This window comes from Saccharomyces kudriavzevii (assembly GCF_947243775.1).
Source record: "Saccharomyces kudriavzevii IFO 1802 strain IFO1802 genome assembly, chromosome: 7".
Taxonomy (NCBI): domain Eukaryota; kingdom Fungi; phylum Ascomycota; class Saccharomycetes; order Saccharomycetales; family Saccharomycetaceae; genus Saccharomyces; species Saccharomyces kudriavzevii.
In genome coordinates, this window is record NC_079278.1 from 845358 (window position 1) to 870088 (window position 24731).

Here is a 24731-nt window from a genome sequence, read left to right on the forward strand (position 1 = left end):
AATTGATAGGAAGAAATATAGAAAATGGGGGTTTTTGTAAGGAGGAAAGTACATAAAGTAGGTTAAATCTTGATTTTTTTGCGAAATTGAGATTTTAGCCCTAATGCATGTGCTTCTTCAAGGAATGTCTGTCTTCCTATACATGACAGCTGCTTCTCGTCAATTAGTCCAAAGAGTTGATTCAGTATCAATTCGTGAACTGTCTTCAATTTGCAGGCGCATCTAACAACCAAGATGAGAATCATCAAAAGTAAAAAGCGAGGTAAGAACAAGAAACCAACCCTTTCTTTAAAAATTCATGTCATTCAAGCGGAGAATATTGAAGCTTTAAAAGCCTTCAATTGCAACCCGGTATGCTTTGTCACTACCAATACATTCTACAGTCAGAAGACTACCAAGCTGAAGAACTCAAATACACACTGGAATCAAACTTTGAAGATCAAGCTTCCGAGAAATCCAACATCGGAATGGTTAAGAGTCATAGTATATGACGCATTGCCAACTGGCAACCCTCCCGCTACACTCAACAAATCAAGAACAACTACTGCGAATACTTCAACAGCCACGCTGTCGAATTCCGCTCAAAATTCTCACTCTCAGTCGTCCAGGAATTTGAATGCAACGTCCAAAGGTAATCAAACATCATCATCCGTCAATTCAATGTCATCCACAGCTACAGCAACCACTTCGCATTCTGCTTCCTCCCTTTCAACGCCAAGCTCTGGCTCGATGCACAAAAATAAGACAAATAGCTATCTGTATCTTGGTGAAGCTAGAATTTCGTTGCTGGAAATGTTCAAAAGAAAGGACACCACAACGAGCTATAAGTTTTCGATCGAACCTCAATGGTACCACCTATACGATATGAAAAGGGGAAAAAAACAAAATTGCTCGAACTCTGACTGCTTGGTGGGCGATATCTTGCTTGAATTCAAGCTGGAATGTAATTTCAAGAAAATGCCAACTTTTCAAGCTTTCAGTTGCTGGCGAAATGATTTGAATAATTATCTGGGCAGCGTAGACAGAAATAAGGCCCGCATGAGATCTTCCAGTTCCTTGCCGCCTCCGCTAGAAGACATGCTGAATAATAGTTCAGGTGTTAGTGGAATCGAGATCCAACGCGAAAAACCTTATAGTGATACTGAATTAGCACAGGAGGGAGACATGGAGGAGGAAGAAGACATTGAAGCTGAAAATGAAACGTACGATGAGGAATATATTGACGATGTCAATAGTAGCGATAGTATGTCTACGGGAAGGAGATATGATATAGACAATGATACCGTGTATGACTCTATCTCCGAAGTTGTTTCGCTAAATGACGAAGAACTAGATATTCTAAATGATTTCGAGGATGCAGATCATTCCAGTGTGGTTGACATGAATGTGCGCGATATCGATGAAGACGCACATATCAGTTTATCTTCAATGATAACAGCTCTGGATGAATATGATGTCGTAGAACCAGAAGACGTTGTAGGATTGCCTGCAATGTCGGAAAATGACATAACATCAGTAGACGATGAAGAATCTGAAAACCAGCGCGGAAGTGATGAAGAGTTCGATATTTATAATGAGGATGAAAATGAGGATTCAGATTCTCAATCAAATGAATACATCGGAAGTCGACTTTTACATTTGCAAAAAGGTAAACATAAAAAATCCTATGCAAGTTACTTATACAGAAGAGCGAAAAGTAATTTCTTTATTTCAAAAAGGGAGCATGCCATGGGGGTTGTATTCATGCATATAGAGGCGATTAAAAATTTACCCGCGTTAAGAAATAGATTGTCCAAGACTAATTATGAAATGGATCCATTTATTGTTATTTCCTTCGGCAGGAGGGTGTTCAAAACATCTTGGAGAAAACATACATTAAATCCCGAATTCAATGAATACGCCGCTTTCGAAGTATTTCCCCACGAAACCAATTTTGCTTTCAGTATTAAGGTTGTTGATAAGGACTCATTTTCATTTAATGACGACGTCGCGAAATGCGAGCTGGCTTGGTTTGATATGTTGCGGCAACAACAACATGAAAATGAATGGATACCTTATGAAATACCATTGAATCTTACTGTTGAACCAGCGTATTCGCCTAAACAGCCGACCTTATATTCGCATTTCAAATATGTTTCATATACGTCGCTTAAGAACAGCTTTTGGAAAGAAGCCGTAGACACATCAGTTAATTTAGAGAAACTTGATATTGTTCAAGTAATGCTCTACCTCGAACGCCTTGGTTCATTCACGATGGCTAATTCTTTTGAATTGTTCCAGCATTTCAATAAATCAGCTTGGGCGGGCGAAAGCATTACTCGATCACAACTGGTTGAGGGGTTACAATTATGGAGGAAATCCACTAACTTTAGACGTATTTGGACATGCCCTAGGTGCTCACGCTCATGCAAATCAACTAGAAATGCCAGGCGCTCCAAATTGGTTTTGGAAAATGACTTGATAACGCATTTCGCTATATGCACATTCTCAAAGGAGCACAAAACTTTAAAGCCATCATACGTCTCATCTGCATTTGCCTCCAAGAGATGGTTTTCGAGAGTTTTAATAAAATTAACCTACGGTAAGTACGCTTTGGGATCTAATAATGCAAACATCTTGGTTCAAGACCGTGATACGGGGATAATTATAGAGGAAAAAATAAGCGCTCATGTGAAGTTAGGAATGAGGATTATATACAACGGTAAAAGTCCAGAGTCCAAGAAGTTTAGATCTTTATTGAAGACTTTGTCAGTTAGGCAGGGGAAGAAATTTGACAGCACTGCATCTGCTAAACAAATTGAACCCTTCATAAAGTTTCACTCGTTAGACCTTTCTCAATGCCGAGATAACGATTTCAAAACATTCAATGAATTTTTCTACCGAAAATTAAAACCAGGAAGCCGGTTACCTGAAAGCACCAACAAGGAAATCTTTTTTTCACCGGCAGATTCAAGGTGTACAGTGTTTTCAACTATACAAGAATCAAAGGAAATATGGATAAAAGGTCGGAAGTTTTCTATCAAGAAGCTAGCCAATAAGTATAAACCTGAAACATTCAGCGACAGTAAGTGCAGTATCGGCATATTTAGGCTCGCACCACAAGATTATCATCGATTTCATTCACCATGCAATGGTAAAGTTGGTAAACCTATATACGTAGACGGTGAGTATTATACCGTTAACCCAATGGCCGTTCGCAGCGAGTTAGATGTCTTCGGTGAAAATATTAGGGTTATCATCCCTATTGATTCTCCGCAGTTTGGTAAACTATTGTATATTCCCATTGGCGCAATGATGGTTGGGTCGATCCTATTGACGTGCAAAGAAAACGACGCAGTTGAGAGTGGGCAGGAGCTAGGGTATTTCAAATTCGGCGGATCCACTATAGTAATTGTGATTCCGCATAAAAACTTCATGTTCGATTCTGACCTTGTGAAGAACTCGTCAGAGTGTATTGAAACACTAGTCAAAGTCGGGATGAGTATCGGACACACCTCGAATGTCAACGAATTGAAGAGAGTTCGTATTAAAGTAGAAGATCCAAAGAAAATTGAACGGATTAAAAGAACAATTAGCGTAAGCGACGAAAACGCTAGAGATGCAGGTAATGCATCATGGGAATATCATACGTTGCGGGAAATGATGAACAAAGGTTTTACGGAGCTTTGAACGCGCCGGAAAAGGTCAATATACTCCAGCAATTATTTAAAAGAAAAAAGTACCAAAATTGATCTTCTTTCGAATTTCATTATAGATTATAGCATGTATAGACGAGATATTCTCAATACAAATGATGGAAATGCTTTCATATTAGGTTTTTCCTAAAGAAAAATAAATATGCATCACATCATTTCTCAAAGAAAGAGTTCTATTTTCTGCCTTTCAGTTGCAGTAAATACATAATAAATTACAAGTTTATAGTTGAGTGTAGCAGGGAGTCTTATTTTATCACTTAATGTCCATTACTTGCTCCGATAACCTGTATGCGATTTTCTTCAATGGCACTTCTCTGCCTCTCAGATTAGAATGTTTTCCGTAAGTTTCATCGGACCCCAATTTAGTGTAGGTTATTGTCCTTTTCTCCTTCGAAACGTCAATGCGATCTAGAAGGCGCTGTGAAAGAGATGGCATTATAGGCTGACACAAAATAGATAGTATTCTTGAGGTTTCCATAGACAAGAATATTATGGCATCCTGTTGGTCGACTTCTCTCTCCCAAGGCTTACTATTTTGAACCAAGGTATTTGCGTCGTTGATTATACCCCAGACGTATTTTAACAGTTGAGAATACTGGAATATAGCTATTTTTTCGTCAAATACCTCCTTTGATTTGTCCAATAATTCAAGCAGATTTTCAACTCGTTGAGAAGTCTGTGGTTCATTTTGAAAGATTTTTTGCAAGTTTAGATCCCCCTTACAACTAAACTTCGTTACAGCTCTTTCAATATTAAACTTTGAGCCGCAACATCTATTAATCAGATTACCCCATTTGGAGACTAGCAACTCTCTTGTTTCGAATAATTTTGATTCTTGAAAATCACCATCCTCCTCCAACTTGGAATTTTCTAATAAGAACCAACGCACAATATCGGCGCCATAATACTTTGCCATGACAATTGGATCTACAACATTGCCGAGACTTTTTGACATTTTCACTCCATTACATAGCCAGTGTCCATGAACGACAATTTGCTTTGGTAAAGGCAATCCAGCAGCGAATAAGAAAGAAGGCCAGTATATGGTATGAAATTTGGCGATGTCTTTGCCTATTACATGGATCGTATTCTTCCAAATTTCCCTCGGATGTGGTATTGTCAATTGAGTCTCCTCATTTAATCTAGCGTCCTGATGTTTTGAAACCACCTCGGTAGTGTCATGGAGGATGGAGGGTATTCCGCCGACAGAGGAAAGGTAGTTACATAAGGCATCAAACCACACATAAACTCTTTGGGACGGATCATTAGGAGTCGGTATACCCCACTTGAGCCGTGCAGAGGGTCTTGATATCGACAAATCTGGTAAATTCCCACCAGCTTCTAGCTCTTTTAGTATTTGATCTTTCTTGGAGGAAGGAAAAATAAAATCTGGGTTGTTCTTTATGTGGTTATGTAGTTTCCTCTCAAATAGAGATAATTTGAAAAAATAATTTGTTTCCGATTGATAACATACTTCATTATTAGATTCAGTATTCAAATATTTACCTTCGTGTTTAGGATCTTTAATAACCTTTGATTCTGGATAAAATGTTTCATCAGAAATTGAATACCAACCTTTATGGTCACCTTTGTAAATAAAGCCATTTTTTAAACATAGTTCCCAGAGTCTTATCACGTTTTCAATATGATCAGGATCTGTGGTTCTTATGAATCTAGTGTAACTGATATCATATATTTTGTCCAATTGAACAAAATCTAGGTATAGCTTATCTACAAACTTTTTTGGCTGATCAAATCCATTAGTTTCACTGGCTATTTGGATTTTCAGTCCATGTTCATCAGTGCCTGTGGTAAATAAGGATACATGTCCTTTCAACAGCTGCCATCGATGACGAACGTCGCATAATAAACTGGAGTACAGATGGCCAAGGTGTGGTTTAGCATTGGGATAGAAAATTGGCGTCGTTATGTGGGAGGCCTTGGAGTATAAGCGATGAGCCACTGACCTGCATTGCATGTTTTTTTTTATATAAATCTATATGTTTTTTATTTTCCCCCTCGAGAAAGATTACATCATTGTAACATGAGGATTCTTTTTCACTGTAGTGCGGAAATTTGTTAAAGTCATTACAAACTATATTTCGCCTTTGAGAGATGCAATGGACAGTTGTAGCACGCCATTACATGTTGCTTAGTTCTAGTATTGTTTAAAAACTACAAGAAAGTATAATTATGTAATGGTGTGTATACTTTTTATTTAGACATAACTCAGAAATTGTGCGTATAAAGTGTTGTTTTCCAAGATTAATCCCTTCAGACAAAAATTACCATAAGGGCAAAAACACTGTAGAAAATCAATAATGGATAAGCGATCAATAATCTGGCATTTTGCAATTGCAACAAAGAATTTAAAAACCCAGAAGAGGTCCAGGTGCTCCAAATCACAAAGAGTACCGATATAACATAACCCGTAGTGTTATTTAAACCATGGAAAATGCCCAGTAGAGAAAGAAAACACAAAGGCAAAAAACTATACCCTAAAATAGATGCAGTATTGAAAAATTGTAAGTTTGTTTGGATGGAGGTATCGTTATTGCTCATCAATTTCGATAAATTGTGCAAAGAAATGGTGCCGAACAAAGCGACACCATAAATATACCCAAAGTGAACTTTCCCTGCCATCAGCAGGAAAAGACCAAATAACAAAAAGAATATCAAAGGCCCAGCCAAATCTGAATCATTTAAAATTTCTTGTGGTACACCATTACCAAAACGTATTGGTATTAGAACCATTTTTGTTTTTGTTATAATATGATCGAAATTAATTCCAATTTCTTCCAATAACGGAGGTTCATGCGCATACCCTTTTGTGGAAAGAGCATGTAGAATGCCTACTGGTAAAGGGTCAGGGGCGACACCCAAATTGTTGTCGTTTCCAGTATTGGAAGAGCCCACGGTATTTTGGAAACTCATAGACCCCTGAGGAACGGCAAATTGTGCGGAAGGCTGATAAAATCCACCGCCATTATTAGCACTATTATTAGCACTGTAGAAAGACATCTCGAAGAGGGAAAATATCTGCTTTGCAGTAACTTATCTCCTATTTTGTAGCTGTTGTAAGATGACTTAGTTCGTGTCAGTAGCTTACTCTTTCAAATAATAAAATACCCAATGGTTACCCGTCGTGAAAATTTTCGTGATAATAGCGATGAGATACAAACTCAGTCGTTAAGAAAGTTAGTACACAATTGAAGTACTTGATATTTGGATGTGACTAGGGAATAGCAATACCACAACATCGAGACTAACTACAAAAATGGGTGTCATTGATAAAATTAAAGCCATCGAAGAAGAAATGGCCAGGACCCAGAAGAATAAGGCCACAGAACATCATCTGGGTCTTTTAAAGGGTAAACTGGCCAGATATAGGCAGCAACTGCTGGCAGACGAAGCTGGTAGTGGTGGCGGAGGCGGATCTGGTTTTGAAGTTGCCAAGTCAGGCGACGCCAGAGCTGTTTTGATAGGTTATCCCTCGGTGGGTAAATCCTCCTTGTTAGGTAAAATTACTACTACTAAATCTGAAATTGCCCATTATGCGTTCACAACTTTGACCTCTGTTCCTGGTGTGTTGAAGTACCAAGGTGCTGAAATCCAAATCGTGGATCTTCCAGGTATTATTTACGGTGCCTCGCAAGGTAAAGGTCGTGGTAGACAAGTTGTCGCAACCGCAAGAACGGCCGACCTAGTGTTGATGGTTTTAGATGCAACAAAAAGTGAACACCAGCGTGCATCTCTGGAACAGGAATTGGAAAATGTAGGGATCAGGCTGAATAAGGAGAAACCGAATATTTATTATAAGAAAAAGGAAACTGGTGGTGTCAAAGTTACATTTGCCTCTCCTCCAAAGAACAATTTAACTGAACAAGCAATCAAAATGATCTTGAGGGATTATCGTATCCACAATGCCGAAGTTCTAGTGAGGGATGACGAATGTACTATAGATGATTTTATTGATGTTATTAACGAACAACATAGAAATTATGTCAAATGTCTTTATGTTTACAATAAGATCGATGCAGTATCATTAGAAGAAGTAGATAAACTAGCCCGAGAACCAAACACTGTAGTTATGTCCTGCGAAATGGATTTGGGAATACAAGATGTCGTTCAAGAGATTTGGTATCAATTGAATTTGAGCCGTGTGTATACAAAAAAAAGAGGTATTAGGCCAGTGTTCGATGACCCTTTAGTGGTAAGGAACAATTCAACTATTGGTGATCTGTGTCATGGTATCCACAGAGATTTTAAGGATAAGTTCAAATATGCATTGGTTTGGGGCTCTTCTGCCAAACATTCTCCTCAGAAGTGCGGATTAAATCACAGGATTGATGATGAAGATGTAGTTTCTTTATTTGCGAAGTGATACAGCTGAATAGGTATAGGAAGGCTTTTGAAGAGACAGAACAAAGTTAGGATTGATAATTGTAGTGAAAGGTAAACAATGCATTCACGACAAGCCAAATGCCTCTCCAGATATCAGAGCAAATAGCTTCCATCTAAAATAGATGACCTATCGGGTCTACAGGGTGTTATCTTTTCATGTATTCATTCATATAAAGACTAAACATATATTTAAGAGTGAAGCACAGACTCTTGCAGAACATTCTGATCTAAATTCATCGTTCAGGTGCTTATAAGGCAACATTTTCGTTGAATGTACTCATTAATGAGAAATTTTTGTGACAAGCGTATTTAGTATATTGAAGCGTATTGTGTACTCATTACTATATTCATTGAGAGTGCATGGAATAGACGTTCCATTTTATCCTTTCTTATATAAAGAAATATCAATAAACTTGGTTAAAAATGATGCCTTGTTAAATTGGGTGACAATTTTTGAGATCCCATTATGCCATTTTCATAATAGTAAGAAGATTCAATTTTAGCACCGTCAAAAAGGGAAAACTGTTGGAATAATAATCAACTATCCATCATCTCCTAGCGCAAGAGATTGATATGTCCGTTCACATAGCGAGAAGATTACCATATACGGTCTTGAGAAGATGACGCAAACTTTAAGACCAGTAAAATAAGATTCAAACAGTCATCGAATTTAGTGGAACCTGAAACGGGAGGAAAAATAATGCAATGGGATCTATGAACAACGACGTGTAAAATGAAGGAAGGAATAATTATAAGATTGTGTAAAAATTGTCGATCCTCTTTCCGTGGGCTTCCAAATCTATGAGGAGAACTTCTAGTATATTCTACATACATAACATTATTAACTTCATCAAAATTAAATCCCCAACAATTGTCATAAGATTTTGGTGGACAATACTATATACCTAATTGTCAATGATTGGTGGTTCTAATGAAGAATGAAAAACAGATCTCTCCCATTCAACACAAGAGGGATACAAAACAAATGCCGATTGGACATATTTAATACATTTCGTATAATGGTAACTTCAGCTATTTACGGCAAGTTCAATATGACCACTCATATTTTTATACAGAAACTCAGAACTGGTACTCAACTAATAGATTTTTAACTTTAACTACACCTACTGTATGAACGGTTCCTTTACCAATTATCTAATCTACAACAGATATGACGTTGATGTAAAGATACACAGCGTATATGTCAGTATAAATTATGCAAGTTTCAGGTGATCACCATGGTTATTTATGTGAATAATGATGACCCACCTGTTGCAATAATCGCGCTAAAATGGTATGCTACTCAGTGTACAGCCTAAGCCATACATGGTACAACTAATAAAAACAAGCGCAAGTGGTTTAGTGGTAAAATCCAACGTTGCCATCGTTGGGCCCCCGGTTCGATTCCGGGCTTGCGCATCTTTTTGATTTCTATCACTTTGGGAAAGTAATGAGATTAATAATATACTGATTGAATCATTATATTTTTTAAGCTTATTTACAAATAAATAAATCATAAGATACATGCGATATTATGTATGTTCAAGCTATGTTCTCAGAGATTGGGCAAAATATTTACCAGATTCTCCACCAACTTTTACCTTTCTTATCCTGCACTATTTCCTTTGTCTTCTCCTCGGTTTCAGATTTTAATTGCGACAGTTCATTCCTAATTCTGGCTAATTCTTCTTTCTGAACCTCCTCCGCCCGTACTTTGGCAAAATGGTCTCTGCTTTGAACGTTATTACCATTTCTTTCCCATGGCGACTGAAGGGGTCCTGTCTTCCAAATAGGATCGTCACTTTGAGAGGTTTCCTTGACAATCTTCATCAATGCCTGCTGCTCTGACAGGCGGAGCTTTTTCTCCCGCTCATATTGTAAACGTAGCTCAGGGGAAAGCTGGCTGATTAATTGTTCATCTGTTGGTGTTGTATACTTGAAAAGTAGAAACCCACTTCCAATAATGGCACCACCGATTGCATAAACTTTCAACCAACGTACCCATAATGGCCTTTCCATGACTAACTAAACCTTATATTGTCTTTATTTTGCTGTTACTGCTTCTTCAGGATTTATCGCCTAATTTCTGTATGTAGGTTTTTATCTTCAATGAAATACCCCGGGATGAGGGGGAAAGAAAAGGGATCTAGAAAAAATAATAATGGTAATAAACTAAAAGAGCTTAGATGTGTTGAATAACAAAATTCTTATAGTTATGATGTCATCAAACCAGGATCTTGAAACGCGACACAACAGCTTACTTGCCATAACATATAATTTAGATGTTCCGTATTATAAAATCTCGATCAATATGTCACTAGAAATAAACAACACTGACAATTAGTAGTGGGATGTGATTATCACTGCATATCTTGAGGTGCATCTTAAGAATTGCCTTAACTCACTAAAGCTTCAAATGGAAAGAAAGCATCACAAGGGCTTCGATATAGTAATGATGTGTGTTTTTTTTTTGAAAAAATATGTAAAATAAATAATAAATAAAAGATAAAAAATATAATGTGTTTATCGTAATGTACTGTACAAGCCTCCCAAACTGACACCTATAAGAAGACAAAAATGCGGTGTTATGCTTGACGTTTTTATCCTTTTTCCTTTCTCGGTTACAATTAACCGATCAATTCACCAAACAAAAATGGAGTGAATACTCTAATAGCTGTGATCAAGATCATGATACCTTCCAATAAAGCCATTGGCAACCCTAAGAAACCACGCTCTTCCATGTTCAGATAAATGGTGTAAAAAGCGACAGCGAAGAATACCCTGGTCAATTGCAAAGGCTTTGGTAAGACACCGGACAAAAATTCAACGGGCTTATTGACACAGTCACCACCCCTTTGGAAATATTTGAAACAGCCCTTTTGAAGAGCCTTTAGATTATCAGTATCAGCGGCAAATAATGAGTACAAAGCCACAGATAAGACGTTAATGACAGAATCGTAGCTCTTTCTCTCGAAATGGTAGTCTAGCAATTCATCCAAGACCTTTTCACGGTCACTAAAATCTAGATCGCCAATTTTCTTGATCAGCAAGACAACGTCATGCAAACCAACGGTCATACCACCACCGGTCAATGGGTGTCTCATGTTTAGGGCATCACCGATAACACACATACCAGTGACATCGTTTTGTCTAGCTGGCAAATAGGAGTTTGGCATGGCTCTAAATTTACCTTGGCTGACGGCGTCGTCAAATGAGGGACGTAGACTCTTTGGAATGAAAGGTTGGACATCCTTAACCATCCAGCTCTTGATGTCTGCTGGCACCTTTGGAGAGTTGTAGGCACAAAGGATTCTTGTTTCCTCTGGGCTGATTTGATAAACCAAGATTGGCATGTGCTCGCTACCTAGGATAACGTGGCCATGCATGGGAGCAGGGTTCTTAGCGTTGAACAAAGACATACCAACAAAGGAGGAACCAACGGTGGGAACGTGGTCCGGATGCAATTCTTTCCTGAAACGGGAAAAGATACCGTCACAAACAAAGGTCAAGTGGGCCTTGAATTCGACCTTACCACGACCATCGATGTCGATTTTGGCACCTACAACCTCGTTTTTGTCGTCTTTCAAAATGTCAATACAATTACCTTGTACTCTGGTAACGTTTGGCTCTTGAGCAGTGATACTTCTCAAGTTATTCAAGAATCTACCGTGAACAAAAGCAACACCTCTTTCTCTTTCATCATCCTCGTAATCCTTGATGTGAATGGTGCTATCTTCTAAGACCTTGTCGTTACCGTCTTTGACCAAGTCCTTCAATTTCTCAACCTTAGAAATGTCGGCCTTGTAAGGATATGGAATGTCGACTTGTTCGCCGTTGTAGAAAACGGAGTAACCGGTAACAGGGTATGCTTCGATGTTGTTGATGGATTGAACCATCCCCAAACTTCTCAAAGCTCTAACACCACCAGGTTGCATCAATTCACCGACAATTCTGTCAGGCATAGCCCAGTCACGCTCAACGATAAGGACTTTCTTACCCTTCCTTGCTAGACCAGTAGCGACACATGGACCGATAACACCAGCACCGATGACAATAGCGTCGTAGGTAATTGTGTTATCGGCATTAATCAATTCAGGTGCAACGTTAATAGCAGACATGACCTTTTCGCTCGTTTTATGTTTAAAATTATTCTTCTCAATTGTTCGAAATAACCGGTATTATTTAATACTGGACAATTGTTCTGGTATATGTATATATATATATATATAATTTTCAGGTGAAAAAAAAAGAAAATTTTGAGATTAGAAAGAATTCAAGAAAAGAGAAAGCAGACAACAATAGAGAAAAGCATAGAAACATATAATAGATTAAATACAAAATAATTGTACATGCGAGGTAAGAAGACTATTGTCTGAGACTTATACCCGACCGAGAGCAGCCACGGCATGCATCAACTACGAGCGTATTGTGTGTGTTATATCAGCTCTGTCCGATACACCGCTTGCCCTTTGTACGAGCTCGGCCGAGCTATACGAGGCCGCTACGGCAGTATCGCATCAAAGCGACGCAAATTCGCCGATGGCTTGGTAAAAGACTTTGCAGAACGATTCCCATTCGCCACGATCCCGTAAAGTGCCCTGAACTGCGCTCACGTCCATGTTCATACCGTTCACGTTTGTGGAGCAGACGTTTAGGCCAAACGCAAATCTCAAGGCGCCTGCGGACTGCGAGAATATTAGATCTTGAACGTAGTACGGCTTGGTCGTATCTTGTCTGACAAGCCCTGTATTACTGATAATGGCACCGCCTCTTTGTTTGTTTAGGTAAGAGCTGACAATCAGTTCATCCAAGTTCTTGTTTTGAACGATAAAATCCAGCTGTAGTGTTCCAAGGCCAATCAAGTGGTCTCCATTGTCGTATGACTTCAAGAAGCAGTCATGATAGTACCCGACAAGACTCCAGAACTTGTCGGTGTCGCCCTCGGGGATGTTGAATGAGGAGATCAAATAGGCATAATGTGTACCACCAACATTGGAGCCGTATTTGTAGGTATCTCTCAACTCTTCCTCCTTTGGCAAGAATCTTCTTGAGCTGCTTGGAAGGGCTACATCAAACCCGTACTCAAAGAAAGATTTTGTGAACAATTTATCGTATCTATATAAGGCTACGAAAAAGCACGCTTGGATGAAAGGCGTAATGGTACACCCATCATGAACATTTTTTTTGATTTCCGCTCTGATTTGCTCTGTTTCTTCGGTGCTGAAATGCAACAAATGATTGTAACTGGCATTTGCCCTGGTGGAGAGATTGTGCCTAGCTGTGACTGTAGATTTGTTGGAAGTCTTGAAAGTACAATGCTCATATATGAAGTTTTTCAGGAAAAAACTAGGCATCGATGTCAATGCAGGCCTGTAGTCAATACGATCGGTAATCGGTATTGGAAACTTGGCAATTTCATTGTAATCTTCATCATAGTTGATGATGACGTTATCTTCAGTGATCTGTTCCTCATAATCGAACCCCTTTTCCTCAATCGCCGTGAATAACAGAGCCAAATCTTGGAAAAAATTCGTTCCACTAATACCATCGGATCCGCAGTGGTTACTGACATAAACAAAGTTAGTCCATGTTTCAACCCCGCTAGTGTTCCTACTTGGCAAGCAAATCAGTCTCCAATTAGGTCTTTTCGGGTCACAAAGGGGTATGACTATAGGAGCAATCAATTCGATTAAGCTACTTGTGACCTTGTAATCATCCTTCTCAAATTGTCTTGAGATTTTATCGATTGCGTCTTTGTATTCTGGTTGATTGTTCATAATTAAGTCATCTACTTCAAGATGAGAAATCACTTTTATGAAATCATGCTGAGGAAATGGCTTATTCAGATACTCTTCGCTAGAATAATACGCTTCTTGGCCAGGGTATTTCTTGGGAATAACTGTATGCGCAAGAATTGGATACTTCTGGAGTAGTAGTCTCAAGGCAAGTTGTAAATGTCTTTTGTTAACGCCCTTGTTCAATTCGGCATAAACCGTGAAATTCGAGTACATGTTTTGCCTACACAGAATAGCAAAATAGTTTTCCAAATGACCCATGCGTCTGGCATGGCCACGATTAATCAACTCTTGCGTGACGTGTGGTTCGTATTCCTCTATATCATCCATAATTCACCCGCAATTTTTTGTTCGTTTGAAGATCTAGTAGAGCGTTTACACAATAGGAAAACATGGCTGTTGCGTGCGGAATTTGCCCTACACATTTGTTATTGTCTTTTAAGTAAGAAACTGCTCTGTTCTCGAAGAAACGTTAAACTTAATAATATCGTTTACTCTCGTTTAGAAACCTGATGAAAAACTGAGCACAAAAAAAGAAAAGTTGCCATCTTTCGTTCAGGTGATATCCCGCAATATCTATCGGCGTCTTATAAAAATCATCAATTGCCTGATATTTTAGCGGTTGAAGTATTGACGATTTATGTTCAAACAGGAAAGCCATTTTGTTAAAGAAAAGATGGTGTGGTGCGTATTGATTGAAAATTGCAATACGTTGCCCCAAAAAAAAGAAAAATTCCATCATTTATTGATAAGCAGTACTGATTTATTTACCATATTATAAAATGCATAAATTATTACTATATCTTGCTTTTCTTCAGTGTGCATCTTTCATTACTTATGGCCACTAGTACTATTATTATGGTGACCATGGTGAGCCGTCTGGTGATAATTTCTACCATGGCCATGACTGTGCATTGCCGAACCACTTGCTGGCATTCCAGACGGGCCTGAGCCCATCATCCCCTGGAACGGCATCCCTCCTGGGTATCCAAATGCACCCATAGGTGCGCCAGGGCCAGCTGCCATGAAACCCGTAGGCATGTGAGGCGAGATGTTTCCTCCTCCTTCTTCAGCCCCATTGTTCCCCATAACTGGCATCATTTGAGGCATTGATGGGTGATAAAACATTGGTTGTGGTTGGAATGGCATGTACATACCCATCGAATTCGCAGCGAAACCATTCATCATCGGATTTGCTGATGCTGATGGACCTCCCATAGGGAACCCCATCATTCCTCCCATATTCATACCCATATTTGGGTTCATTCCAGGTCCTCCATTGCCCATCGAGTTCATTTGGCGTTGTTGGAACCTCGTTTGAGCTTCTTGAATAGCTGTATCTTCATCTGGGAAAAATGTCTTGTACGATTCTTCAATTGTATTTAGCCAAGTTGGGGCTGTAAAATAAGGTTTTTCAATGAAAAACGGTTCCATATTATCGGAGGTGTCATCCCCTCTTTGCTTTTCATCGTGCGCCTCTTTTGATTTGATAAACATGTTGAAGCTTTTTCCGAACGCTGCTCTCTTAGCGTCATTAGTATGAGGATTCTTAGCACCGAAGAAGGAACCATGATTACGTCTTCTCGATGAAGTGCTGGATCTGGTGTGGCCAGCAGATGACTGACCTTGAGAAATGTTGCTGCCACTTCTTCTTGATTCAGTTCTCCCGGCAGAGACCTGAGCTATCGGAGAGCCAATTTTTGCAGAAGGAGCCTTGCTGACTGGCTTTGGTGGGAGGGAAGAATTGGACTTTAAGATGGAGTTTGATCTCTTCAAAACCTCCGGCATATCCTTTGGCATATCATAAGGAACTTTAAATTTCTCAGAAAATTTTTTTAACTCTTCAATTTGAGCTTCCTTGTTACTCAAACCTTTCTTGCTCTTAGAATTCTTTTGTGGAACTTTTTCTCTTATTGCCTCTGCTTCTGCAGGACTAGTGATACCAGTAGCAGCGACATTTTCATCGTTGTTAGAGTTACTTGAAGATATGATTGCTGGATCCATATGATGTGGTTGTTGTCTTAAGGTGGGTGGAACATATCTATTTCCCTTGCTTGCGTTAGGTTTGGAGTTGCTTTTCAAAGCAGCCAACAATTCATCGCCTCTTCTATCAACACCCGAGTATAAGTCTTCTTCATCCAAGCCAGAATCATCAATAATGATGCCTCTGTCTTCTGCAATATGAATATTACCCGAAGTTCCTTGAGACTCAATCTCCTTGGCAATTCTTTCTGCTTCTTGCAACCTCTTCCCGTAATTAGGATCATCCTTATTAATCTTTGTTGTGTACAAATGCTCATCAAAAGTCGACTTCACACCAAATTTTTTCTCATTCACAGCAAATTGGTCCCAAGCAGTGGAATTATCTTCTAAAGCTTGACCCTTATTAATATCGAAATTTTCAGTGCCTTCTTCAGGTGTCCATTTCTCTAACTTACGCTCCTTAATTTCTCTACCAGAACCAGAAATGTCAACATCGGTCCTGAATTTACCACCTTCATTCAATCCCTCATCAGACCTATCCTTTTCGTTATCTGCTCCGACAGATGTGGCCTCTTGAACTTTGGAATTTTCCCATTTCTCATCAAGGGACAAATCAATATTTCTCAGTTCCAACTCAGAGACATCTTCACCATGAATCAATAGAGTTTCTCCCAAAGTTTTAGCCAAATAATCGGCAGAACTACTAACTTCTGAATCAGCCATTCTTGGAAATCTAAGGACAACGTCGATACCATTGGTGGACTCCAAATTACAGGATACCAATAATCCAGTGTACTTCACACCAGAAGTAACAGTCACGGTGACAATAGAGCCGATACTATTGGCTAGTAAATAATCTTGACGGTCTTCGAAGTGTTTTGTGGTTTCAGCGTTTTCATAGAACAAAGAACCATTGTTTTGATTATTAGAACCGCCTCCATTGGTGTAATTGCTGTCAACATTACCATTCTTTCTCGAGTTTGCGGAGCCATCTCTTTTCCTAAAGTTTCCCTTCATTCTGTTCCAAAATAGCGAGTTCTTTTGGTTTCTATTTCAAATCAACTTTCAAACAAATCTACTGCTTCCCCTATAAGGTCAATCGGGATTATCGAAGCCTTCTCTGAAATTGAATAGAAAGAAAGAAAAAAACGTGGATAAATGAATGATCCTATACCTTCCTTAAAGATCTATGCAATGGAAGACGCTAATTTAAGGCTCACTTACTAAGGCTAAAGTCCACTAGCAAGTAGAGTGCCTCCCAAATGAAGTGAGCTTTGTTTCCTTCTTTTTTTTTTTTTTTTTTTTTTCAGTTTTTCACAGTTTGCTGTGGTCGTCCGAGGGTTTCTAAGGTCAGTTTGTGGAGAAATTTGGTGACCCGGAATTTGTGTATTTCATGATTACATATACCAGATGGCTATATACATAATAGTACGTACAGAAGTTACGATCTTCGCTCTCGTATATCTTCTTCGGTCTCGCTTTGATGGTTTCGCTGGCGATGCTCAATCACCTCTTTGATCTCTTGTTCGTGAGAGTCCGAAACTATTTCATGCATGGTCCCCTTAAGCTCTCGTGATGTATTCGTATATTCTTGTAAAGACGGTAGCAGCGATAACACTTCTCTTTTGTTGAGGCTTATGTCGGTTGTGCTCTTGATGGGACGGTTCAACAACAAATTGAGCTCGGTGATATCATTTTTAAAGGTCACTTGACCCTCTGCTTGTGTAAATCCGTTGCTAGATTCCAAACCGTACGTGTATTCCAAAGCTTTATTAAGTGCCGGGTGAAGGTCTCTTTGTATCAACTTCTCAGTAAGTCGCCTTTTGTTGCTCGTCTTTAAATTTCTGCACAGCTTCCTGGTTTCTTCCAAGAGTTTTTGTTCACGCGCAAGATTTGTTTCCAATCTCTCGCAATTCTGTAGTTCTTGTGCATAACGATTTTGAATAAACTGTCTCTTGGAATAAATGTACTCAATATCCAGGTCTCTTTCCGATATTCTGGAGGGGAACTTAGCCTGTCTTAGTTTCTTGTTTATTTTTGACACGATTGTCTCAAGCAAACGCTCCTTTTTAGAGTAGATCCTCTTGAGCTCATTATCATCACCATGTGTCATTTGCTCCAGTTCGGTCTCGTATTTCTCAAAGACGGAATCAAGAACGCTTATGGTGTTCGTCTCCAATAAACGGAATATTGACTCTAGCATTATTTTGGAAGGCTTTTTCCAATACTTCAACTCATAATTGTGCGGCAACCTCTCTCTGTATTCTGCCTGTATCACTTTCCCAAATTCCCAAGGCCGCACGCCACCTTCCACACTTGTGGTAACTTCATCTGACGGCTGCTGTTGCCCTTTACTGACCACCCCGTTATTTACTTCAAATCGAAGTTGTTTGGCTTCTTTATAGCGATGTTGCCCATCCTCTTCTTCTTCAGCGTCGTCAGAGTTTTCGTAGAAAAGCGACTTCTTCGACTGGGTGCTTTTCGATTCGGGTGGCATGTCCAGGCGCAATGTCCCTATATCGTTCACATTAGTGAGAATGCTGCTATCGCTTTCTGACGCATTTTCGTCGGGTGACGAACCCATCGTCTGATCATTATTCATAGAATCATTTTCAATATTACCCAAAAAGTTCTCTTTACCAGCCACCATCCGATAAATTTGCACTCTGATGCCGTTTTGATGGTGGACATGAGGGGACAAGCACGCCTACTCGCTGCCCTCTTGACTTTGATTGCAAACAGTTAGCCTGCATTGATACTCGCCGGGTAACATTAGCGCTTTTGAGAAGAGGAACACTGCTTACGGTTATTTCACGAAGGGAGGAAGAGTTGTTATGGTAAATGTAAAAAAAAACTATAGTTTCTTTCCAATTTTTTCTACTTAAGCTTAGTTATACTGCACCTAGGCATATATAAATATATATAAATAAAAGTGGCCAAGAATAAAATAACGGACCTTATTGCTGGCTTAAAAGTCATCGTCAAAGTTGATATCCTTGGATGGGGTAGCAGACTTAGACATGTCACTGGCCTTTTGGTAGTCGGATACTCTCTTTTCAAAGAAGGTAGTCTTACCGGCGGTAGCGACATCCTCCATGAATTCGAATGGATTGGAGGCGTTATAGTATTTTTCGTTACCGAAACCTTGTAATAGACCGTCAGCGACAAATTCTATGTAAGTGTGGATGTTCTTCAAGTCCATACCGAATTTTTCTACTGGCAAAGAGTTTGAGTAGTATTCCTTTTCAATTTCCACAGCTTCAGTGATGATTCTTTCAGTGATCTTGACGTTTGGCTTGGTTCTCAAATGAGCAAACAACAAACATGAAAAGTCAGTGTAGGCACCTCTGTCTCTACAGATGTTTCTGTTGGCCATGGTCAAACCTGGCAGGATGTTCTTGTTGGTCAACCAGAACACGGAAGCGTAGTTACCAGCCTGGAAAATACCTTCCTTAGCGGCGAATGCCACTAGTCTCTCAGCATACAAACTGTCATCGTTTGTAATCCACTTTTCAATGAAAGCGGCCTTATTCTTAACTTCAGGTAAGGTTGCGATTTCCTTGAATAGTGGAATGTTCGTAGGCTCCTTGAAAAAGGCATCAACCATCATGGAGTAAACTTCAGCATAAATATTCTCCATCATAATTTGGAAACCGTAGAAACTCTTACCTTCAGGGTTTTGCAATTGAGCAGAGAAGTTCTCGATCAAGTACTTGTTGACGATGTTATCAGAAGAAATCGACAAAGCCAACAAGTTGCCGATGTAGGCCTTTTGGTCTTCGGTCAATGTTTGGAAATCTTCAGTGTCCTTAGCCAATTCGATTTCCTCCGCAGTCCAGAAAGAGGCTTCAACCTTCTTGTAGGCAGCCCAGATTTCGTGGTATTTGATGGGAAACATAACGAATCTACGGCTGTTCTCCATCAAAAGAATTTCATCCTTTTCAGATTCCTTCATATCATGACGTTCCTGCTCGAAAGTCTTTAAGAATTGGTTGTGTGCTTCCATTGTAGTAATTGATTGTGTGCGTCGCGCGGAGTTGTTGTGTGGCTTAAAAGTCTGTTCTTGTATTAGCAAATTTTATTTTCCCTTTTCGATGATAATTTTTCTTTGTTTCGAGACAAGGCCTTTTGCAAAAAAAAAAAAGAGTAAAAAGTGAAAATTGATAGTGTAAGGGGACAGAGGTGGGGTTAGAACCGATGTATCTATTGATAGTCTTCTTGATAAACAAGCAAAGAAACGAAAAGCAAGAAAGAGGGAGATGAGGAATAGAACTTTTGGGAACATGAAGATTCTATCGCCGTTTTTATACGCCAGAGCTCCATGAGACCAGGGATGGAACGGTCGTCGTCCACCGATTACAGTAAGCAAAGAGGATGGTGTTGCCACAACAACGCCCATCGGGAAGGCAAGAGACGATGTGGTGAACAATAACTGCCAAAACGTGGTTTTTCTACACTGAAAGCGGCGCACAAGACCGCGCTGTCCAGCGTGCGAACTTTTGCACTGCTAGGTTTCCGGCACTTGGTGCTGGGTGGTCGTACCTGCTGCCACGCGCTAGTGTGGTGTGTGGGGGTTGCACCCTCAAAAGGGGAAACGAAGGTAGGCGCACGATGCTTATTAAGCTAAGAGAAGCCTCGCAGAACGGGCAGACCAGACCACACGAGCGCCTCCATCTTGGATGAAGTGGGGCTTGCTCATATTTCGTTGCTGGTTTGGGCGAAAAGGAGCGGATGAGCGGTTTGCCATGGCAACCACTCTGGAAGCGAAGTCACATAGACGCGTAAACACTCACACAGGATAGTCGTATAGCAATGTAGTTGGTGGCGCTCAGGTGGTCCTCGCGTTCTTATCTCCAGATTCCTCAATTTCTTTGAATTGTAAACATCGTGAAAAGGTAAGACGCATCTTTTATTTTGTTTGGTTTTATGAAGCTAGACTTTCCCCGTTTCGCCCTTGCACTTCTTTGCTTACAGTGTGCGTTCTATGGAGGAAAAAAGAAACGGTAAAAACCCCACGAGGATTCAAGAAAAATCAGATGTTTTATCGGCTTCAGGAGTTAGAAAAAAAATGGTTGCTAAGAGATTCGAACTCTTGCATCTTACGATACCTGAGTATTCCCACAGTGAACTGCGGTCAAGAGGTTTTCTTGAATCAGGCGCCTTAGACCGCTCGGCCAAACAACCTGTAACTTGATGAAAGAAAACAGTCGAAACAGGGTAACACCATGGAGGGGGTATTCACTAACTCCGTTAATTGCTCCACACGCTGCTGCTAACGGCGGTCGGTGCTCGATGAATGCTCAGCTGTAGTTATTCAACGAGGTCTCCTGAAACCATACTCGTAGGGGCCCCACTGGGTAACAATGATTTCAATCTGGCGATGATTTGCCGACTTCGTTAGGAATTCGCGTCGCTTGGCCATTAGTGGTTCCTTGATAGTCATTGGGTGTAGTGTTGTTACATAGTCTTGTTTGACCAAACGTGTGGTTTGTCGATCTCCATCGCGTCTGGATCGGCGTGAGTGGGAACCTTGGCGAGGTCTATTGGAGTATGTAATGTCCGTATCATCTATCGTTTCTGCTCGATAAGATGTTTCCTTAGCGTCATGGAGGGTAATGGGGCATCTGGGCGCTAATTCCTTTCTTATCCGCCCTTTCGAGCCCTTGGCGTAACCATTGATCAAGGTATACTCTGATCTACAATTTGTTGGCAATAGTAAACGTAATGACTCGAACAGCGCACTACCATCGCCAACGTTACCAGTTTGTGCCATTCTTTTCAAGGCGTGCTCTATTCTGTGTATACTGCTGCTTTGTAAGAAGTGCACGCGCAAATCATTGGTAAAAGTGGTATAGAGCATTTATGAAAGGTCCTTACCGCGCTGATACTCTAAAAATCCACTTACTAGCTTCGCCAGTAAGATTATTCGCTAAAAAGATGGATTCTTTTCATGGTCAGATCGAATCGATTTCATGACAGTTTTAGTTTCCAAAATGTCCAAGAAATCGTTTAATTCGGATGCGTCTTGATCTCCTCTGAAAGACTTCGCATGTGTTCCCTCAGCCATGTCTCTTCACGAATCAGTCCAACTATCCCGTGTCTACCTGCTTCCTTGTTCCTAAGTTATCTCCTTAGTACAACCGGTACACTCTCTACGATATCATCAACCTTCAAGTCCTAGCGGCGCTACCAATTGTCACGTTCTAAACTTGCTTTTCAAAAAGTTAAGAATACTTCAGATCTGAAGCAACTCTTGTTGTCCTATTTCTATGTATTTAATCTATCTCATGATCTGCGAGATACTACCATTTAAATATATTGCTTGTTATCGGCTATTTATGGAAGTGGATCTTAGCTTGTTTCAGATACAGTTGGCGGCTTCTCTTTTAGGTAGTTGTTTCAGCTGCGACTCAGTCGTAGCCGTTGGCGTCTCAGGTAGTTATCCTGTTTCAACCATGACAGGAAACAGCGTTAACGTAGGTTGTGACGTTACTTTTTACAAGATACTTTTAACCATCAGCGCGTTGCAACCTTATATACAAAAGTTTTATTTATTGGGAACTTCACGAAGAGAGTAATCGTCCCCTGCATCACATATCGCAGCGCTCATAAATAATATCTTTTAATGCTTTGGAAAGACCGTCTGAGCAGTGCAGTGAATAGGATCGCGAAAAAAATGCTGTCAAGATTATTTATCAAGATAGGCGGCGTAATAGTCGATTTTGTCATTTAACTTGCCTTGAAAACTCGTGGAGTGCATTTACGGTTTCAAACAGAAGAGAAATATTAAAATTGTCCCCTACTCGTTTTTCCGGAGTTGACAAAAACACCTTGGGCGATCCTTTTTAGGTGACTTCTTTCCGCAGCACAGATATGGCACTCATCCTAATCTGACGCTCCTTCATGTCTTAGTGACCTATATATAAACCAGCTGTCTAACCCCGAATCTAGGTTAGACTGATATGCTGATGCCCTGCATGAAGCTACCAATTTATGCGGTGGATTGATACTCCATATTCAATCGGGAGAGAGAAAAAGGCTGGCGCAAGCTGAGTGAGAGGCTCAGTTCCCTTGTTAAATCGAAAGATTGTACTCACGTAATGAAGTGTACTTTCTGAATGGAAGTGTGTATATGATATATAAATTAGTGAAAACACAGCAATGCGTTCTATATCTTCTCGGCGAAGTAGTTTTCACTATTTTTTCGCTGTTCTCTCTTCTTTTGCTTTCCGGTGCTCTTGTTTTCTGGAGTTACCGAAAGACCAAAATTTCCCAGGCTTTAAAATTTACATATCAATAAAACAAGTTGAGACCCGAATTGCTGTCAAGGTGTAAAAGCAGTTAACTTCCATTTAACGGCAATAGATAAGTTTATATAACCAGAAAATGGGTCTATCATCTATCTTTGGCGGAGGGGCACCATCTCAACAAAAGGAAGCGTCTACAAATGCTAGGACTGCGTCAAACCCTATAGCTAAGGAACTAAAGAACCAAATTTCTCAAGAACTGGCTGTGGCTAATGCGACTGAATTGGTAAACAAAATTTCTGAAAACTGTTTTGAAAAATGCCTAAATTCTCCTTATAGTTCCCGGAATGACGCATGTATTGACCAGTGCTTAGCAAAATATATGAGAAGTTGGAATGTCATATCAAAGGCTTACATCTCTAGAATCCAAAACGCCTCTGCTTCTGGCGAGATTTGAACACATAGCCAGGCTTACTTCACTGCAAATTATATACCGTTACTTGTACATAGAATATTAAACGAAAATGAAAAACGTACATTCCGCTATCTTTTATCATTCTAAGGAGCAACACAGTTTTATACCTGCGGGGTATTAGTATATATACAAAATGTATGAATGATAAAATTCGAGTCTTTTCTAATCTTTGTTTGTTTCTTTTGTAGAATATAAAAATTACTATAAATATTTTTCGAACTAACGTCTGCCAGACAGAGGTTTGTTTTGTGTCTATTTCCATTCTGGATTTTCAGATGTGCTTTGGCAAAACATATCTTATATCAAAAATACGAATTTAAGTGCCTTTATGAGGGTTGAGTAAATCATAAACAACCAGCCAGAATAATGATGATAAATAGGACGGGAACCATATGGATACCTTGAGAGAAAGAGAAAGACAGAAGACTTTTATTCATCGTCGTCATCGTCTCCGTCACCTGCGGCTATTCGAGCCTTGACGTCTTTCCATAATTTCCCCTTATTATGATTCTCGTACCACGAGGTAATGGCAGTATCAAATACAGTTTGGAAAACAAAGGCACCAGCAAAAATGGTACCAACATAAACGGCGTTCCGTTTGAAAAAGGTTTTATAAATTGATGAGAAGGACTACACATGGTTCATGCTTTGTTAGTAATCTGGATGAGAAGCACACAACTTGTCCTGTGTACTGCCGGCGTCAGTTTCGACACTTTCCCCGAACTGTGATGCATATCTTCGACGTTTTCAAATTTATTGAAGAAAAGTTCCTGAAAAATTGGTTCTTAAATCACTTTGAAGCCTTGCCAAAGGTCATCCAACGGAGAAAAGGTTTAGTCTCGATTGCACAGCAGGAGTTTTACAGTTTAAACATACCATTTTAGCCTATATCTTTGTTGCTTATCGAATCGCTTAACGATAATAAATCAGTTTTGCCATATGTCCTCAGTAACTACCACAGACATTAAATATAACTGTTAAGTTCGTGTTCACAGAGGGGATGCCCTTAGGGAAAGCCCAGGGATTAAGCAATTTTTAGGCTCCAGAATTCTTTCGGCCCTGACTTCCCCGCATTTGATTGGTTCGTCCTCAACGATAGTAATACCAACCGATGAACCCAGAGTAAACTTAG

The 24731-nt window shown here is 39.8% G+C and overlaps 13 protein-coding genes and 2 non-coding genes across 15 annotated transcripts; 4 read left to right on the forward strand and 11 right to left on the reverse strand.

Moving 5' to 3' along the window:
• Nucleotides 1-234: 234 nt before the first annotated feature.
• On the forward strand, nt 235-3669 carry PSD2 (phosphatidylserine decarboxylase 2; the record flags this gene model as incomplete). Its single annotated transcript, XM_056228192.1, has 1 exon — nt 235-3669. The coding sequence occupies one exon, from the start codon at nt 235-237 to the stop codon at nt 3667-3669; it is 3435 nt and encodes a 1144-aa protein (XP_056087938.1).
• Nucleotides 3670-3948: 279 nt separating this feature from the next.
• MSM1 (methionine--tRNA ligase MSM1) lies at nt 3949-5673 on the reverse strand (the record flags this gene model as incomplete). The annotated part of the gene is made up of 1 exon (XM_056228194.1): nt 3949-5673. One exon carries the CDS (start codon nt 5671-5673, stop codon nt 3949-3951), a length of 1725 nt encoding a protein of 574 aa, XP_056087939.1.
• A 296-nt stretch (nt 5674-5969) lies between these two features.
• On the reverse strand, nt 5970-6716 carry YIP1 (transporter YIP1; the record flags this gene model as incomplete). The annotated part of the gene is made up of 1 exon (XM_056228195.1): nt 5970-6716. One exon carries the CDS (start codon nt 6714-6716, stop codon nt 5970-5972), a length of 747 nt encoding a protein of 248 aa, XP_056087940.1.
• Nucleotides 6717-6972: 256 nt separating this feature from the next.
• On the forward strand, nt 6973-8079 carry RBG2 (Rbg2p; the record flags this gene model as incomplete). The annotated part of the gene is made up of 1 exon (XM_056228196.1): nt 6973-8079. One exon carries the CDS (start codon nt 6973-6975, stop codon nt 8077-8079), a length of 1107 nt encoding a protein of 368 aa, XP_056087941.1.
• A 1368-nt stretch (nt 8080-9447) lies between these two features.
• On the forward strand, nt 9448-9518 carry Skdi_7.trna32G. The gene has a single exon. It is a non-coding gene; the product is annotated as a tRNA-Gly (tRNA).
• Nucleotides 9519-9674: 156 nt separating this feature from the next.
• CBP4 (Cbp4p) lies at nt 9675-10118 on the reverse strand (the record flags this gene model as incomplete). The annotated part of the gene is made up of 1 exon (XM_056228197.1): nt 9675-10118. One exon carries the CDS (start codon nt 10116-10118, stop codon nt 9675-9677), a length of 444 nt encoding a protein of 147 aa, XP_056087942.1.
• A 608-nt stretch (nt 10119-10726) lies between these two features.
• On the reverse strand, nt 10727-12217 carry ERG1 (squalene monooxygenase; the record flags this gene model as incomplete). Its single annotated transcript, XM_056228198.1, has 1 exon — nt 10727-12217. One exon carries the CDS (start codon nt 12215-12217, stop codon nt 10727-10729), a length of 1491 nt encoding a protein of 496 aa, XP_056087943.1.
• A 399-nt stretch (nt 12218-12616) lies between these two features.
• Nucleotides 12617-14224, reverse strand: ATF2 (alcohol O-acetyltransferase; the record flags this gene model as incomplete). Its single annotated transcript, XM_056228199.1, has 1 exon — nt 12617-14224. One exon carries the CDS (start codon nt 14222-14224, stop codon nt 12617-12619), a length of 1608 nt encoding a protein of 535 aa, XP_056087944.1.
• A 501-nt stretch (nt 14225-14725) lies between these two features.
• On the reverse strand, nt 14726-16894 carry PBP1 (Pbp1p; the record flags this gene model as incomplete). The annotated part of the gene is made up of 1 exon (XM_056228200.1): nt 14726-16894. The coding sequence occupies one exon, from the start codon at nt 16892-16894 to the stop codon at nt 14726-14728; it is 2169 nt and encodes a 722-aa protein (XP_056087945.1).
• A 424-nt stretch (nt 16895-17318) lies between these two features.
• On the reverse strand, nt 17319-18527 carry OKP1 (Okp1p; the record flags this gene model as incomplete). The annotated part of the gene is made up of 1 exon (XM_056228201.1): nt 17319-18527. One exon carries the CDS (start codon nt 18525-18527, stop codon nt 17319-17321), a length of 1209 nt encoding a protein of 402 aa, XP_056087946.1.
• A 318-nt stretch (nt 18528-18845) lies between these two features.
• On the reverse strand, nt 18846-19883 carry RNR4 (ribonucleotide-diphosphate reductase subunit RNR4; the record flags this gene model as incomplete). Its single annotated transcript, XM_056228202.1, has 1 exon — nt 18846-19883. The coding sequence occupies one exon, from the start codon at nt 19881-19883 to the stop codon at nt 18846-18848; it is 1038 nt and encodes a 345-aa protein (XP_056087947.1).
• A 1063-nt stretch (nt 19884-20946) lies between these two features.
• On the reverse strand, nt 20947-21061 carry Skdi_7.trna33L. Its single transcript has 2 exons — nt 21024-21061; nt 20947-20990 (listed from the first exon to the last, which is right to left on the reverse strand). It is a non-coding gene; the product is annotated as a tRNA-Leu (tRNA).
• Nucleotides 21062-21191: 130 nt separating this feature from the next.
• SKDI07G4340 (uncharacterized protein) lies at nt 21192-21737 on the reverse strand (the record flags this gene model as incomplete). Its single annotated transcript, XM_056228203.1, has 1 exon — nt 21192-21737. The coding sequence occupies one exon, from the start codon at nt 21735-21737 to the stop codon at nt 21192-21194; it is 546 nt and encodes a 181-aa protein (XP_056087948.1).
• A 1526-nt stretch (nt 21738-23263) lies between these two features.
• On the forward strand, nt 23264-23581 carry TIM13 (protein translocase subunit TIM13; the record flags this gene model as incomplete). The annotated part of the gene is made up of 1 exon (XM_056228205.1): nt 23264-23581. The coding sequence occupies one exon, from the start codon at nt 23264-23266 to the stop codon at nt 23579-23581; it is 318 nt and encodes a 105-aa protein (XP_056087949.1).
• Nucleotides 23582-24028: 447 nt separating this feature from the next.
• Nucleotides 24029-24478, reverse strand: QCR9 (ubiquinol--cytochrome-c reductase subunit 9; the record flags this gene model as incomplete). The annotated part of the gene is made up of 2 exons (XM_056228206.1): nt 24029-24229; nt 24476-24478. 2 exons carry the CDS (start codon nt 24476-24478, stop codon nt 24029-24031), a joined length of 204 nt encoding a protein of 67 aa, XP_056087950.1.
• Between the last annotated feature and the right edge of the window lie 253 nt (nt 24479-24731).